At 40.3% G+C, this 18,084-nt stretch overlaps 1 protein-coding gene across 3 annotated transcripts in view; it reads right to left on the bottom strand.

Annotated features, from left to right (window-relative positions):
- LOC119480487 (myocyte-specific enhancer factor 2A-like) overlaps nucleotides 1-18,084 on the bottom strand; it is a 51,902-nt gene that overhangs the window by 14,634 nt on the left and 19,184 nt on the right. For 2 of the 3 annotated variants that reach the window (XM_037756785.1, XM_037756793.1), the window contains 2 exons: nucleotides 15,758-15,938; nucleotides 10,438-10,641 (listed from right to left, as the gene is read on the bottom strand). In XM_037756785.1, coding sequence (XP_037612713.1) covers nucleotides 10,438-10,641; nucleotides 15,758-15,811 — 258 coding nt within the window. In that variant the 5' untranslated portion in view covers nucleotides 15,812-15,938. Of the gene's footprint in view, nucleotides 1-10,437; nucleotides 10,642-15,757; nucleotides 15,939-16,695; nucleotides 16,808-18,084 lie in introns of those variants that run through there. The other variant, XM_037756805.1, reaches the window with a different exon arrangement.

Below are 18,084 nucleotides of genomic sequence, written 5' to 3'. Positions count from 1 at the left end.
CTCGAGTGTCTGACAGTTTGTTTGCCTTTATGAGCTTTGAAGCAGCGTGACAGACACAAAGCTGGTCTGAGTAGTGCACATATTAACAGTAGTCTTCCTCAAGAGAGATGCTGCTCCACATCACAGACTTTCTCATCTATATTCACAGCAGCCTTTTAAACACAATGGACTGGAGTAAGCAGATATTTTTATAGCGAGCCTGAAAGAACTTTGGGTTTGGTTGGGTGTTTATAGTGGTGTAGGGGTGGATAGACAGGGAAATAAAAGGCAAAACGTTGGCTGTTGATGCATCCCCGAGCACCACAGAGATATAGCCGTCAAATGAGATTCATTAGCACAAACAAATCTGTAGAGGATCGTATTACTGTCAGCAGCACAGCTGGGACAAATATCCACACCGCTGCAGAAAGGCAGTCCTGGTCAAGAAAATGCTGCTTTGAGGAAGGAAGAACCTGATCATTACATTTAGGTTAGGCTCAGGGTAAAGGCTGGGGTTAGGCATGAAGTTGTGATGGCAAGGTTAAAGGGATAGTTTGGGTGTTTTGAAGATTGTTTTAGGTGAGCCTTTCATTTAGGTGGCTTAAATATGTTTTGCTGTCGGCCCCGTCCACAGCAGTACCTTGTTTTGGTTCCGTGTCAGGTAGCAGCGTCCCTTATAGGTGTTTATGTATCATCAATCATCAACAACACTTAAAATTATAATATTATTGTTACAATTTACACACATGAAAATAGGATGTGGAACTGAAACTTGTGATATTAATATTGTCAGTATAGAAACCTCTCTCTGATAATGATACCAGATTTATTAACCACAATGGTTCTGATAAAAGTTAACATCTTGTCAGTTTCTATCGTGATATTTGTACATCCTTGCATCAATATCCTGCTAATATTTTAATGATCTCTAACTCCTTTTGTAACATACTGGGATTATAAAAGTGTCTTTACATCACATCATATCTTTAACATATCCACTGTTTGACTCTGACCCCTGCTATAACAACACAAGGCACATTACATGTTCATAAAAGTGTGCGCTTGTTGGGTTTTTAAGCACGGAAGCATCTATAACAGATTTAAGTTTTAACTTGCATGAGCAGATTTTTTGGGCCACTTGGGGGCAGCAAAAACAAGCTATAAACACAACACCGACATATTATCACTTTTTAAATTGCTCTGACAAACTTGTAAGCAAACAGTTTGTTATTTACACATTCAGCAGATACAACATCAGCATTTGGGGCTGTGTTTCTGTCCACGTGGTGAATGTTAGACCAATATTCACTCTCCTTTTATTTCTGTTTTGATCTCCACCAACTCCTGAGGGAAATATCTGACTCTTCAGCTGCTAAATGCTCCTCTATGTTCATTAGATACTCGCTAACTTTGTCTGTCCGTCATGGTAAGCAGGTAGTGTACAGTGGGGTTTTTAGAGCTTTTTTAGCTGGAAACAGCTGCTTGCTGCGGCAGGAAACTACTGAAGGTTGGTGAGAGTGAACCGAAACGCTCAATAGAGCTGAGGGGAACTGCAAAGTTGGCTCATAACTTTCTGTGGGTTCATCACTACGAGCGACACCTTTCACATCACACATAGTTATGTGACCCATTGTTGATACAGCAGCTTTAAGTCCAAAGAGAGGAATGCACATTCATATATATATAAAGAAAGCATTTTTTGTGATGGAAAATTTCAAATTGAAAATGTCTGCACCACATTAAAAAAAACATATGTAATGCCCATTGTAAATAAAAAGGAAACCAAGCAAGGACTTGGCATTGTTCAGGAGGTTTAGACGGATTAGGTTTATATAATTGGTTTAAAACATGGACGGATGAATTGATGGATGTTAATTTACAGCACCTGGACTTCAGTACAGGAGTCAATGTAAAAAATCAAATCATAGCGGCATCACGCGAGCCTATGAGATGACCTCACGTCTCTGGCGTCCATCATCTCATCTCTGCTCCTCATTACATTACACGTCATAGCGTGAAAAGGACAGACCAACACACCAGCCAGCTGACTGTCTGTCCACCACATGTCCTCTACATTCCCAGACACTGGTAGGTATTAGGAGCTTTAAACACACACTCGCAAGTCTATTTTCACCACAGGCCTCAATTACTACATTTTAACAACTGGTGACCACTTAGAGAAGTCACACGCTCAGTTCCCGCTCAATTCAATGGCTGGTTATTTCCACACGCCAGTAACCATGAAGCTGGCCAGCTCAAATAAGGACACACGCAGTGTTCGGCTTGTTCAACTCAGTACAAGCTTTGTCTAAAGCTGTCAGTCAGTTTGCGATTGCTATTTTGTCTAATTATGGGATGGTGCATTATGTTACCGTGTAGCAGTGCCACGAATATTATCAGTCAAAATGACAGGTGGCAAAGGAATTATTCATCGGTGATATAAAAACTCTATAAATTACAAGTAATATGGCCCTGACATACACTCTGACACATATAGTACAGGAATAAAAAGACTATTATTACTATTACCATATTTTTTACAATGTCAAAAGGCTGCCCCTCTTAGTTGATTAGTCAACTGATCGGTCGTCTTGGTCTTAGTCGACTAAGATTTCTTTTGTCGATATGCTGCTTTTATGCTTTTCTTTATGCTGAATGACTTATTTCCAAGAAACTTATGAGCACATCTCTGGTAAACATGAGATTTAAAGTGGTGCTTTTGTGTGAATCTTTGTCGAGGAACTCAGTTTTACAAATCTTGACTTAGTGTTTGTCGATTAAGAATTTCTTTGGTTGAGGACAGCCTTACTTTTCAGCCATCAAATGCCAATGGCAAGTAAGAAGAGACACAACACTTTGATGTTCCAAAATATTAATTAATTTGTACAGTTTAACATTCAACACTTGCTCAATGCCACGGTTCAGTAAGAGCAATGGCCCTGCTCCTGCTCCATTAAAGCACTGTAGTATCAGTTTTATCACAACATCGCAGGGAAGTACATAACCTGTATTATTGAGATATCACACAAAACTCTGCTCAAAAGTCGGGAATGTGTCTGTGTAAACAAAAAGTGCTGTAGTGCAATTAAATATTCATCCCTTCTTACGAGGGCTTTATGTCTGTCACGTGAAAATAAACTCAGGCACAGATTCTGCTCCAACTGTCACATTTACAACAGAAAGAGATGCAGGACTGATCACAATCTGGCTGTCTAATTGCAATCATAACTTGTAAAATACCTGCAAGCACATCGTAAACATTACAGTAAGTTGACACAGACCCCAGATTCCAGCATTGATATTCAACGCATAATTACTCAGCAATCATTATTAACGAGGTGAGGTGAAATGAGCCGAATTACAACAGATGGGAAGTTTTTGTTTGCTCAGCATCAGGAGTTTGTTACTCTACTCTGATTCAGTTGTGAACTCTGCTTCACCTTACAACCAAAGGGGAGGGAAGAGGACAGCTGTTACTAATCCTGTGACCACTTCAGTTTCTTTATATGTCTCACACCATTCTCAGGTAGCTTTACAGCTCATCTTTAAATATGGGGGAGGTACAGCTCCTATGAAAGGAAGTTATTTTCTTTAGAGAATGGACAGTGGGACCAGCCCGTATAAATGCCACAATAATGCACAAGGCATTTAGCGTGCAATAAGTACGCCTTTCCTGATTTCCGCATGTCTTTTGTACGCCATGTATCTTGTACTGACTGCAATGTAAAACATCCGCGTATACATGCTACGGTAAGAGTTAGTGACGTAGTATAAAAAGCGAGAAAGATCAATCATGGTGGGCGAGTGGAGAAGTGGATAGGCCCAACAAACACCTGACTTTTAACCAGGAGACCTGTGTTCAAGACCATTGTTTTGTTTTGTAAGTGACGTTTGTCACGTGAGTTTGTCACATATTTGTTGTTGACGTTTGTGATGTGTTTTCCGTAGTTGTTTTACTTAGTTTACTTGTTTATTTTAAGCCCAACCGTGACGTTTTTCCCTTATCCTAACTAAGTAGTTTTCTTGCCTAAACCTAACTGCGGATGTTTAAGTGACGTACAAATGACAAGCGAAATGCGGCGTACAAATGACATACGAAAAGGCTAAAATGTGTACTCGTAACATGTGGAATGTCCGTGTAATGTTGGGGTATTTATATGCCTTCCTGTGAGACTAGTACCAGCGACAGTATGAGGGCACAGAGGGACACAGAGTAGACCAAAGAGAGAAGGGTCTAGTGGGATTTGGTCCAAGACCCACCAGGCTATATGTGGCTCCACAGATGCTGGTTCAAACCACTACATCATGTCTGGGCACTGACGACTATCTTAAAATGTCTGTTCGAGGACCCGAGAGTGCGTGTCTCCTTATCATCTCAAATGTCAAAGTGGGCTTTAGTGGATCTCCAAAGGCATGTGGATCATTGCCACCATGAGGCACGAGCTGCAACGTTAAGCATCTTAACATGCAAGGGTGATGTCTTGTTGCTGTTGGGGCTGCATCAAAGATAAAATAAGGCCCCTCTTTTTCCCCCTGGAGAGAGTCTTTTCCAGTTGGGTGATTGCCCTATAGGCTAAGAATAGGGAGGGCACAGTAGTGTTTGAGATGTGATTCGACACATCTGTGGCAGATAAGCTCACACACTTTCTAAGTCCATGCAGTTTCTGCAGATAGATTTCTCATCAGACATCCTATCATATTTGACTTTGACCGCTCTGCTGTACGCCACAGTGTCAGGTTTCTGTGTATCATAGTTTTCGCTTTCTGTTATGGTTCTCATTTATCTCTGGGCTCTGCAGGCTGAAATGACTGCATTGCATACCTTGGACGGCTGCTCTGTTGTTGCTGAAACTCAACTCTGCTGCACACAAACCTGTCTCATTATTATGACAAAAGTAATCCGTCAGTGAGATTAGCTGACCAGTTGACTGACTTTGTAGTTGTTTTAGCTGGCAGACCATCATCATCATCATCATAAAAAAAAAAAAAGACCCTTCCTGGCCTCCACCTTCATTTTATGTTGACGTTACTCTTTTATCTCCTCTGTATGGAGATAGATCAGTAGAGTGTTTTTCAAAAGACTGTTATTGCTGGAAGTCAAACTGAAATTAAAATTCTGTTTAGCTAAGAAATCATTACATATTCATAGTCGTAAATTTCTGTTATCATCTCATCAATATGCATCTAAATCTACCTCTAATTTAAAAAAAACTTTTTATGAAGGGTGTTGTATAGACTGTGTAACTGAAGTATCATGATAGAAAGGATCCAGACAGTGGAATAAACTCACTCACTTGGAAACCCTGTATATTTTAAGAAAAAGAAAAACTTAAATAGTCAAGTTATATAACTAACAAAGGAGACAAGGTTTCCTGGACAAACAATGGGCATCAGTGATTGGTCGTTAGACATTCACAGATCACTCATGTCTGTCCAGATTCGATAAAGGCGAATAAAAAGTCGTTAAATCTAGGGAGATAGTTGCTAGGTTGGCAGCACTGAGATTGATACCACTCTCATATCGGTACAGTAAATATGAAGCAGCCCTGTCCTGGCACTAAAGCTCATTAACACTTTACAGCTTGTTGTTCAGTCTGTACAAAAAAAGCGGAAAACAACGCTTAGTTTTCCAGAGGCTTATGTGCTGGACTATTTCTCGTCCTGTACTGTACAGACATGAGTGGTATCAGTCTTCTCATATAACTGTCAGCAAGAAAGCCAACACAGTCTCACGGCAGTTCGTGAAATAGTCACGAAATTTAATATATTTTATTCGTGTACATAGGCACAAATTAGCCTTTTGTTTTCGTGAAGCTCAGCACGACTTTCAACAAGTTATTTTTTATGCGTTTCATTTCCGCTCCAGTCTTTTCAAAATAAAACTACTTAGTTAGATTGAGGAAAAGATTGACTTGGTTAGGTTTAAGCAACAAACTTCTTAGTTAAGTTTAGGAAAAGATCGACTTGGTTAGGCTTAGGCAACAAAACTATTTAGATAGGTTTAGGAAAAGATTGTGGTTTGGGTTAAAATAACTCTGGATGTGGCGTAACTTAAGTACGGAAGTTATGTAACAAATAAATCAACTTTGACTTGTGGTTTCACAAACACCGGTCTCCTGGGTGAAAGTCCTGTGTTTTTTGACCCACACATCCACCCCGACCTCTTCCCATGCCAGCGTTCGCCGCTCATTATACTACCCGGTTCACAATTACGTAGATTACATACGAAATGATTTCGTGCTGACTATCACGACATTTTTTTTTAAATCATGTCTATGAACATGAATCAATACATTAAATTTCGTGACTATTTCACAAACTGCTGTGCGACTGGGCTGAGAAAGCGAATAGCGTATTTCCCCAAAAGTCAAACTAATCCTTCACAACAGTAATGGTGGATAGCTGACTCTAGGTAGGTTTGTTAAAAAGGGGAAAACATGCTTTGTATTAAAATCTAGCTACACATTATGATGTTTCTCTGGTCAGCAACATACCACGACAGCTTAACTAAGCTTTAAAAGATACTTATAATACTAAACAAAGTTAAAAGATAGAGTGTATGCTGGATTTGTAGACTCCCTGTGTGTGACAAAGAAACTCTAGGTAGGTTTGTTAAAAAGGGGAAAACATGCTTTGTATTAAAATCTAGCTACACATTATGATGTTTCTCTGGTCAGCAACATACCACGACAGCTTAACTAAGCTTTAAAAGATACTTATAATACTAAACAAAGTTAAAAGATAGAGTGTATGCTGGATTTGTAGACTCCCTGTGTGTGACAAAGAAACTTGTGAGCTTGTTTTTGTGTTTGTGCCAGAGAGATAATCATCAGCAAACATCATGCCCCATCAAACAACGACAATAAATCCAAAGAAACTTTCTGCCAGTCCGCCGGGACGTGGGAAGTCTGTTGCAGCCAGTCAGGTATTATGTTACACATAGTCAAATATCATGCTTGAATGTTGCAAATGGACTGACCGATATGTAAAAGACCAACCTCTCACTTTCCAGGTTTTGTTTTAACCAGCCTGTCTGTCTGCGTGACATGTGTGGGAATAAACAAATAAGGGCTCAAAGCAGGCAAATGAAGCCCGGCTAATGGCCTACAGAGCAGACAAAGGTGACTGCTTGTGGCTTACTACAGCAGGAGAATAGACATGATTATGCTATTTAGAATCATAATGGGTGATATGATAATGATGCATGTTAACCTCTACCACTACTATCGCTACATCTAAGAGGATGAATTACACAGTTGTGGTCTTTGGAGAGGCTTTACTGTTTCACATGCATGTTCCTGATCATCCCAAAGATTGTATTGGCTTCAGGTTTGCTTGTTTTTTTGTTCTTTGCAGTCCTATAACTGTCTTATTCGCCTTGAGAAACAATGTTAGATTTACTCAGTGGTGGATGAAGTACCTGAAAGCAACACTTATCTAACCAGAAAATGACTTTAGTAGAAGTTAAAGTCACCTATTACCTGAGTAAAAGACCTATTGTCTGATATTTACTGTACTTAAGTATCAAAAGTAATATTCTGATATTAAATGTACTTAAATATTGAAAGTAAAAGTACAAGTAAATGCTGTTAATAATAAAGCAAGCAATTTTGAGATTTATGAAGTTATGCAGTTTTCCTCTTAACATGTACACCATCTTAAAGATGGAGGCTATATTATACTTGAAGAAAAACAAGGTCTTTACAACTTAAAGGATTTAAAGAACAAAATCCAGTTTTTCCTTCCCTCGTAGTCTCAAGTAGCAAGTAGCATAATCTGACACATGCAGCCTGCTTTAAGAGCACTTTGTTTGCACTCGACCATCACCTGAATGATGTAACTTGCAAGCTAGGACCACTGATTCGCCAAACCTGCTAGCTTGCAGTCGTAACGAGTAACGAAGATGCTTAGGGGAAATGTATCGGAGTAAAAGTACACATTTTATTTAGGAAATGCAGAGGAGTAAAAGTTGACAGAAATATAAAACCTCAAACAAAGTTCTTAAATACTTTAAAGAAGTATAATTACTATGTGACAATACACCGCTGGATTTACTTGGGATGGTTAAGTTTGAGTCAGTGATTCTGGTAGGATGCTGAGTGAATGCAGAAAGAAGCTTGAAAACAGGCCTGGACTCTCCTGAAACACACTTGAACACTGAAGCTACTTTCCTTTTCAGGAAAGGGGAAAGAGGCATTTTGAAAATAAACACAGTTAGTTTGGGAAGTTTAGCTTCCTTTACAGTTGACAGTTTGTGTGTGTGAGTAGTAGCTTCAGGCTCTCAGCAAGGCAAACACGCATTAGAGGCTTACATAAACAGCCAGAATGTGAGTCACGATGACCATTCATTTTTAATGGCAGCTGCAATGAGTACGTGCTGTGAGAGACGGGACAGCGTTGCTCAGGGACCATGATGCAACAACGGCTGGATCTCATCTTATCACTGAAAACATCTATCTGTCGCCAGTGGGCTACGACTGGTGTGAGTTAATGCTTGATAAACACTCTCACAGATGATTTGCATAATCCAAACTCGGAAGACCAGCCCATTAGTAGTCTTTTATCTATTTCCTGCGAATTTATGATGTGAAAATCTCAGTCTTAAGTCCATTTTGTATCAGCACTGCAAAATCTTGCTGTGCCTCACTTCCTGAGTAAACAAAACAGGATGCACTGACAGGGCAGATGTTCCACCATTACAGTCATTTCTTATTTTGACGTGTATGTCTGTTCACCCACTCAACAAACAGGCCTGCCATGTTTGGTCATTAAAATGAACAAACCATCAAGGAGCTGCTACACAGTCACCTTTTCTCTCTTTTACAACAATGCTAATTGCCAAAAATGACTCTTCATCACACTTAAACTATATCAAAGTGTTTGCATGCAAACAGTACACAGTTACCTACCAGAGATCATTTTTGTATCAAACCTTTTGTCACATTTTGGTGAAGTTGACCATCTTGTCAAATTTGGTCATTCTAAAAACTCTAAGAAACCCATATTTGAAATGTGTAATCTGTGGAATTTTCCTGATAGCTTTTTTTTTTTTTTTCAATATTAGGACTTCATTTTCCCAGAAGGTTTCAGCCAGTATTATCAGATTAACTCCTGATTGTCTCTTGAGGTCCTATTATTCTGTGCCATGTAAGTCAGCACGAAATTACTCCACTGCCTGAGTTGTTACAGGGACATTCCTGTTAGTCTCTCCTGCCTCTCCAATGTTACAGCTAGTCCTGGCATGCACTTTGTGTTGTATATAAAGTTCAGCATTTATGTGTTCCCTCGAATGACAAAAATACATTAAATGTCTTTCAAAATGTATATTCTACTGCCTCAAATTTAAAAAGAAGTAAGACAGCTGCAACACAGGTGAGAAGTGAAACGGGCGTAGTCATGCCTGTTTCCACACATCTTTTCTATTTCCCTATGTAAATCAGTCACCGTGTTATGCGTTATGTATATTCATGCAAACATCCAACACACTAGGTGCAACAACAACTTTCATACATTGTGCAAATGCAACACATACAAAAAAGTTGCTATTCTTACAGGCGACCCCTCCACCACATCTTCCCTCAACCCGTGTCTCATGCTCTCATTGGCTGGTGCTCCCTGACAGACTCCCCGACAGGTCCAGATATTTAGCGTGCTAGAAATCTGGAATGTGTCTGCGAGGCACCGGCGAGCCTCTCGACTCGTGTCTTTGAACAGTTCACACATGGTGCGCGAGCGCCGAGCCAACGCGGATTTGCCTCTGATCTGGGGCTTGTCGGCGAGTGGAAAATCAGGGCTAAAGTCGAGTAGAGTGAACGAGGCATTAACGACTTCTGCTGAGTCCTCTGCCGTAACGCTTTCTAGAAATTCATCTTTTTTAAACACAATGCATGCAACACATGCAGTAATTTCCTTCCTTAATCCTCTAAATGGATGCTAACAGCGTCAGAGCCTTCAGAACAAATATTGAGGAATTTTTTGTTTTACAATGTCAAGATCTCGCTCACTCTCTCTCCTTCCTGCTGGTACTACAAATTATATTCCCCCTCTTTCACTGTCTTTTTTTTCTCTGTATTTACTCTCTAATAACTGTCCATTGGAAAAAAAACAAAAAATGTCTACGGTCGCCTATCAATTCCCAAGGCATGAATCATGAGAAACTCTATCATATCTTTTCTATCATTTTGCGATTGTTAATGCAAAATAGGCTGTTGAAGAATGTGAAGCATACTTACATTTACCTGGCACTCACAACACTATTTACGCTGAGTGCAACAGCATAATAGGTTTCAATAGATCATCCATCAAAAGTAAAGAGGAAAAAGAAAGTTCACATTTTCTCTCCAAACACAGACTATACATTAAGACTGTACTGGGTACCATATTTTGTCAGGTCAAAGCTCTTCAATGACAACACTAACATTATGACATGAGACTGAACTAAATCGCACTGCCACTCACCTCTACAATGTCACAGTTGGTTCTGCTCTCGTGGGGTTCATTGTACTCGGTGTATTTCAACAGGACTTTGTCCATGTCGGTGCTGGCATACTGGAACAGCTTGTTGGAGCTGTTGAAGATGATGAGGGCGATCTCACAGTCACACAGAACGCTCAACTCGTAGGCCTTCTTCATCAGACCAAACTTCCTTTTCATGAAAGTCACCTAGAAAGACAGAAATCAAGGGTCAATTTAGTTTTCTTTAAACACCCGCTCCTATCCCCGGACATAAAAGATGCTCATTGGCAGACAAACAAGCAGTTTACATGCAGAGAGAACAAAATGGATGAACAAAAAAAGTTTAACAACTGATGAAGCCAAAATCAGTTGCTCATCTGCATATTCTTCCCATTTTCCTTTTCATTTTCTATGACCTAAAGCATATTGTGAGCTGTCACAAGAACACTCTATAATTTGTACAGATAAGACGTGTTAGTAGAAGATATACAATAATAATGATAAATTATCTGTGTAGGGAGGTGGAAACCTAGGGGAGGTTTCATTTCAGGCTTGGGCTGCTCAATTATGGCAAAGATCATAATCCCAATTATTTTGGTCAATATTGAGACCACGTTTATTTAACATTATTACTCATATGGAATAAATGCATTTATTAATTTTTTTTTAAAAGTCTGTTTAACTGCGCATTTTCTTGAACTTTAAAAATAATTCAACTGAAAAAAACAAATAAAAAAATAAATGTAAAGAAATTTAGAAAAATAAAATAAATAAAATATATAATACAAAAATAATAAATAAAAATAAATTAGATCAAAATACGTAAGATCAATGTTGTAACATTAGTGCATTTCCACAATCAATACTGAAAACTACTAAACATAAATATTCAATATACTGTATAATAATATATGAAAAATACGTCGTAATGCACTGCCACAACCTACTGAAAACTCCTAAACATATATTCAGCATTTTGGTAAACTATATTCAACATATTCCAGTGTAAGACAAAACAAAACGGGAGCATCATTGCGAAACTGAATGTGGCACAATAATCCTATCGTCTCGATTATCTCGTTTTCATAATCGTTGGAAGCCAAAATCGTAATTGAAATTAAAGTTCATTAATCACCCAGCCCTATTTCAGACATTTGGCTGCTGCTGCTGCTCTTAGAAGAACTGATAATGAGCCAATGAACACAGCGGTAGCACGGGCTACTGACACAAAATCAACTGACACCGAAATACACAGTCTGTTGCTGCCAGAACCTCGTAGTGTAGACAGATAAGAAAAGTTATTAAAAATGTGTCTGTGTCACACAGGACGGGGGAGGAGAAGGGAGGAGGGGGGTTCCCAAAAAGAGGGTGGCAATAACATGGAAATAAGCTTCTACTGGAATACTACTGATTGAGTGGGTGGGGAAAGCAACTGAGCAATGTTTCCCCTCCCTTGATGATTACTATCAAGGTGTTCAGCCTTGATTGTAATCATATTCCTTGAAAGTCCAAATAACTGTCAGTAAACAGGCTCTCTTGAAACCTCAATTTTTGTGAGAGTGAAAAAACCTGTCTGATACGCTATTGTGTTTTATTGAATGAATTTAAATCAAACATTACAGCCGTGGTCGTTGCAGACACACCTGGCGGAGATCTGCACTCTACTGAGTGCACTTTATAGTCTGTAGTCTTCCTTCCATCATAGCCTCTGGGACTGAGCCCTGACTCATGTCATCACATATCTAGAAGCTGCCTTCACACCTCCAAGATTTCCAGCAATGCAGTGTATCAGGTGTATTGGTCCTCGTCTGCCTGATTACATTTCTACATATTCACAGCTCTGCAGCTCAAACACTTCTACTGTTGGCTGCAGAGCAGTTTCACTGGAGCGGTTAGTAGTTCAGGTACTTGCTCAAAGGCAATGAATCAGCAGCTATTGATAAAGTAAAGAGTCTTGCTTCTACAATATTACCAACATGAAATATAAATACTAATAGCGACCACAATAGCCCATGAAAACAGTCAGATTCTACAAAACTTTAGTATGAGACATGAAGGCGGAGCACAGTAATTTGCCTTCTAAGCATATTTATACTCTGATTGATGAAGCATTTTTTTCCAGTTTCAGTCTCTCCAAAGGTTTGAGTTTCAATTCACTGAGGGTAAATTATCCTGAACATGACTTGGAAGAGGAGGAATCTCCTAATCAGATATTTAATCCACACAGAACAAAACACCCACACCTCTCCCATACTCTCAAACTCATCTTGCTCTTACATGCTCCTGAAATGAAGAAACAAATTCCTCTATACCACGGCATCTTACATCTTATTACTTTCCACAGCACCTCCTCACCATCACTGGGAATTCACTGGTCACATAAATGCCCCCTCAATCTGCTGTAATGTCTGAGCGCTGACCTCCTTGGAAGAAATATGCTTCCTCCAAAGTGGGCCTCACTGGAAGTCAGACAACCAATATATTCAGAGCGGAAACTGTTCAGTTGCTGGGTTTAATGTGTGGAACCTCTGGTGTTATATTATGTGCTGTCATGTATGGTTGTTGATGTTCTTTTGATATTCTTTTATGGTATTTGTGCAAAGCAAAATTCCCCGAGGGGCAATAAAGGTTTAATTCATTCATTACAGCCGCTCTCCACCTCCAACTTGGAGGCTTTTACCCAAGGAACTAGAGTACCATTATATGCATGATAGCACTGTGCTTTTTTATATTTTATAGCACGGGAAGCCACATGGAGAAAGACACGTGCTGTTGACAAGTGATTTACTCTCCTATTTGTTCATAAAAAGTATATTTTCTGAAACCATTTTCCCAATGGGGGTGATATAATGTCACATGTTGTCTCCAGTCTAGTTTAACTTGTTTTCGAAATGTCTGAGGAGCAGAGTGTCCTCCGCCAAGATGTTGGAGCTCCTGCGACATCACATGTTCCATCTAGGGAGCAAAGACTGCATCAGATGGCCAACCAAGTTCATGTTCAACCAAGCTGAACATTTGCACTAACGCCAGAAGCATTTGGAACAGTAGCAGACACTGAATAAATGCTGCATCTCATTACAGTAACTAGATTAGATGATAGTGGTGAAATGGACGCCACAGTTCTCACTATGATTCCAACGGCAGTTACCGATAAAGTTGTTTTGTTTTTTGTTACCTCTTAAATGATGTTTGAAATTATGTTCATTATTTCTTGAGCATGACATGCAAATAGCTTTCTAGGAGAAGAGATAAAGAACTACCTTGTTCCTCTTTTAGAATATATGTATGACTGCTGATAGCGGGTGAATCGCTGGTGCATCTTTCTCCTTGTCATTATTATCTATTCTGCATAATGTGTGTAATAGTGTGATAGCCTTAAAAAGAGGAAAACCAGCTCAACAAACTTGATGCACTTGAAAGATAAAACAAGAAAACAAGCCAACTTCCCAAAATAGAGTACAAGAAGCTAAATATACAGCGATGCACACCCGACAGCTAAGGCAGTGTCTATCTAAAAAGGCTCTGGCCAAGACAACCAAACATCAAATATAAACATCATCCCAGATATTTATTTTCCAGCCACATCCCTATTTCCAGAGCCTGCGCCTTCCTCCCAGACAGGCTGGTATTTGTTGTGCTGTTGGGGGTGATATATATAGAGGAGACAGACAGAGAGGGATTCCAGTGGGTAGCAGTGTGGCTGCGCAAGGAGACGGCGAGGAGAGAAGGCCACTGTGTGTCCCTAACACTGACCCACCCTGCTAATGACAGGGTGCCGTCCGGACCCGGCTAACCCCAAATTACTGCTCTCGCCACCAGCTGTGACCACTGCACTCTCAAAAGTAAAAGGGCTTCGAGGGATCTTTAAGAGCTTTTTAGATTAAAACCAAAGGGGATCCACAGAAGGCTCCCTGAGGGATCCCTTCGTAAAGTGTTCATGAACCGGTCAATACTTGCACATCCATATCATATTTGGTCTTTTTCCGGGAAACTCTGTAGGGCTACTTTTAAAATGTCAACTCTGCTTGATGCTCCTTTCGGATCTTTAAACGCAGTGATATCCGTAGTTGTGAGAGTGGGATCTTAGCAGGATTCAGGGCCACACAACAACACATACCAGGAAAGCTAACCCCAGCTACCTCTAGATGTTGTTTACCACAGCAGAAATATACAGTGTGTTTTTGTATGGATGTATGTAGTGATACTGAGGGAATGAGCAACAAAGTAGTGTCAGGGAGAAGGAGCTTACAGAGTACAGAAGCTTATGTGCACAGGACATGTTTTACCCAAAGGTTTTTTGTGCTGAAAACAAACAAGGCATTATTCTTCTACTTCTTTACGGGTTATAGCACTCTTTAAATGTGAGAGCAGATCGCTGACAGCACCTTTAACAATCAAATGGGTATAACAGGGCAACAATACTGCTCGGGTTATGTTGCCGGTGGTTTGTCGTACACCTCTGAATTTTTATAACTGCGCGCCAAATGCACGCGCTGCGCTTTTCATTTCAATATGGATGCCTTCAAGGGAAAACTGGCCAAGCTGGTTGGTTGGCCTGTATAGACATCTCTACAACTGTTCCCTGAGAGACCACAGGGACAGTCACATGTTGTTAAATACTTGGAAAGAAATAGGAAACACACTGAGGAAAGAAGAGGCTTTTTTTGCTGCAGGCTGTGAAATAATATAAGAGATCGTTTTGTAAAAACTAATAAAAAGGTCTCATGGAAAGAGTGGCGACCCGAGGGGAAGCACCGAGAGACAGAAAGTCATTTTGACTTGGAGGTAAGCGACAGTAATAATTACAGTATACAAATGAAATGTTTGGCGGTACGTACGTTGGTGTTTAGTGTTTACTACTGTTGCCAGGCAGCTTTCTTTCCTTTCCGGGCGCCACTCGTTGACTTATTGATTATCCACAGACTATTTGGTTTGTACGCCTCCTGGCGTTTCGGAGCATATTGCAACGAACAACGCGCTGAGCATAAACGCCTCTGTGCATGCTCGTAGCTCACACAACATCTACGGAGGCCCACGCCACGGTGTCTTGTGTGAGTATAAACAAAGCTTAAGGGGCTTTGAATAAGTATACAACTAAAGGCATTTACACACCGGGGGGCGTGATGAATAAACAACACGAAAATGCAAAATACTCACCTGCATCAAAACTAGGCAAGTAGAGGCCAAAGCTATTTTAGTTTCCTTTTAGCGAAATGCTCTGAGTGAATTTATGACTCATGACAAAAACAACAGATTAATTGCACAAAAAAAACGCCTCCGCTGTGTAAAATGAGATGACAGAACAGAAGAAGAAAACACTGACCTGTCGGTTCCTCTCATCTACGATCCGGGTGATCTGGATCTTCCTCCTCCCCATTGCTAAACCAACTTCCTCTAACAGCCGAAGAAGAATATCAGTGGTCCCCAGGTAGTTCAACAGACAATCCTTAACACATAGTTCCACTGTCAGCTCTGTTACTCCAGTATCAGTTTGGCATGGCTTGCTGAAAAAGAGCGAGATAGAGACAGGGTCAAAAAACAGTGGTATATTCAGCAAATGCAGTGAAATTCTTGCACAAATCATAAAGTGAATCATCACAAGAGCATCACTTAACAAAAGGTTATATATCCCTTGCAACAAGACAGAAGTCAGTACATGGGCAGAACATGTTTGCGCTCTGGGATGGACTTAACAACAGATACTGTCCTTATGAACAAAGTACCTCTATACATTTTACTATGGGCTGTTTGCTGGAGACATTTTTTCAATCACAATTTCAAATGATTCTGTACAAACATGCAACCGACTAGAACACTGTTTTCTATCAGCTAGGCTAGACCTGATGGATCATTCTTGCAATGAGTCTTCAGACTTTCTTCACTTTTGTTCCGGCAAGGATGAACCAGCTGCTTCTTTTCATCTGACAGCACATAGCCTCACCAGGAAGGTATAAAGTGCATCGAGGTTCACTGACCAACCAGCAGGACTTGGTAAATCCAGTAACAAGGACTTGATCTCTAACCGATTTCCCACCCACAAACGCACAGGCAAACCAAAGACACCGAACCAGCATTTCTGCCACAGCAGAGTGCTATCCCCTTTTATTCTTCAGTCTCTTCCAAAGTCCTTTTGGCCTCAGAAGTCTTTTGCTTTGCTTTAATCTGAGACCATTAGATTTAAATTAAACACATCAAGAAGGACTCAGAAGCACACAAACAGAGAAAGACCACAAGTGTTAAATCTAGTACTTCATCACACACCTGGTCTAGCTGGCTCCAAACTCTCCTCCGAAGCAACACTCCTTCACGTGCATCAACATGAACATTCAGCCCCGCAGTCTTTCTTGAGTGAACTCTACTCTGCTCTCCTCCTCTCTCTCCTCCTGCAGGAGTGCCCACCTGCCCTGCTGTGTCCCTCCTCTCCTCAGCCTCGGCGTTTCAGAGCCCTGCCTCCCCCCCCCAGAGCTCCTTAGCTCTTTCCTAATCTCATCTGATCTGGGAGGAGGCAGAGAGTGAGGCGAAGCCATGCTTTATCCTAACCCTCTCTGGATTACTGCAGCATGTGGATCCCAGAGCATGAGCCACCAAAACCCCCCACTGCAGACCCAGTTCACAGGGCTGGGAGATGGGAGAAATACATTTGTCATGCGCCGGTGCAAATTTATTGGTGATTATTTGCAGATTTAAATGACCTCTATATTTGATAAAACATAGTAGAATGGAGTGCCAGTCACTTAAACGCTCCAGATAAATGAAGAATAAATAAAATGAAATAGAAAATCCCATGTTGATTTGAAATGCATTTAAAACATAGTTGTTTTATGGTATTGTGGTCCCTTTGAGTGATTGTTTAAAAGCTTCCTAGTCGCCCTTAAATTCCATATTTTTTTTGCCCTTGAACATTTAAGAGCTAAGTTGTATATAATGGCAATTGGTTTGCAAGAGACTGCACGCTATCCTCCAACCCTTCCAGTTCACCACCAGCCCAGATCCCAGCTGACCCGGTCAAGTCAGTTCAGAGCACGCACTGAAACGGACAAAGACTCCTTGCATATTTGGGATTTAAAGGTCACAAGGATTTATCTGTTTTACAATCTGGATGATTTGATGGCAAGACACAAATATTTTGAAAAGAGAAAAAAAATAATCCGTTGCACCACTCTCCTGTGCTGCTATTTCCATGAAAAAAGAGTCATTTCTTTCAGCATGTGTCCTTAAGTGTCAGTTTAAGTGCTATGTTATATTGCTTAGATTGCTCAGCTAAATCCTTGTAGCACTCTGTAGTGCTCTCTAGGAAAATCCTTGAAAAGCAGAAGGTGTTTTCTAGCACTTGTGTAAGATACTGATAGTGGTGTAATAATTGAGTTATTGTGTTGATAATAATGTGTTGCTCTGCAAGACATAATGAACCGGCTTTACCAATAATCGATTTGATTTTTAATCACAATAATCAAACTGAGTCAAAACTACTCTCATCTGCCAGGATTGACAGCTGAAACTGGGACTGACACGATACAACTGTTACTGCTACCAATGCCAGTATTAAATATTATGACTACTACTGCTGATGCCACTGTAAAGACAGAATGAGTAAGCTTTGTCTGTTGCGGTTTGTAAACTCAATATTCAAAGTTGCCCCCTCCTTCGCAG

This window comes from Sebastes umbrosus, chromosome 2 (assembly GCF_015220745.1).
Source record: "Sebastes umbrosus isolate fSebUmb1 chromosome 2, fSebUmb1.pri, whole genome shotgun sequence".
NCBI classification, from domain to species: Eukaryota; Metazoa; Chordata; class Actinopteri; order Perciformes; family Sebastidae; genus Sebastes; species Sebastes umbrosus.
The sequence above is the reverse complement of the archived record's forward strand: the minus strand, read 5'-3'. Positions and strand labels throughout refer to the sequence as shown.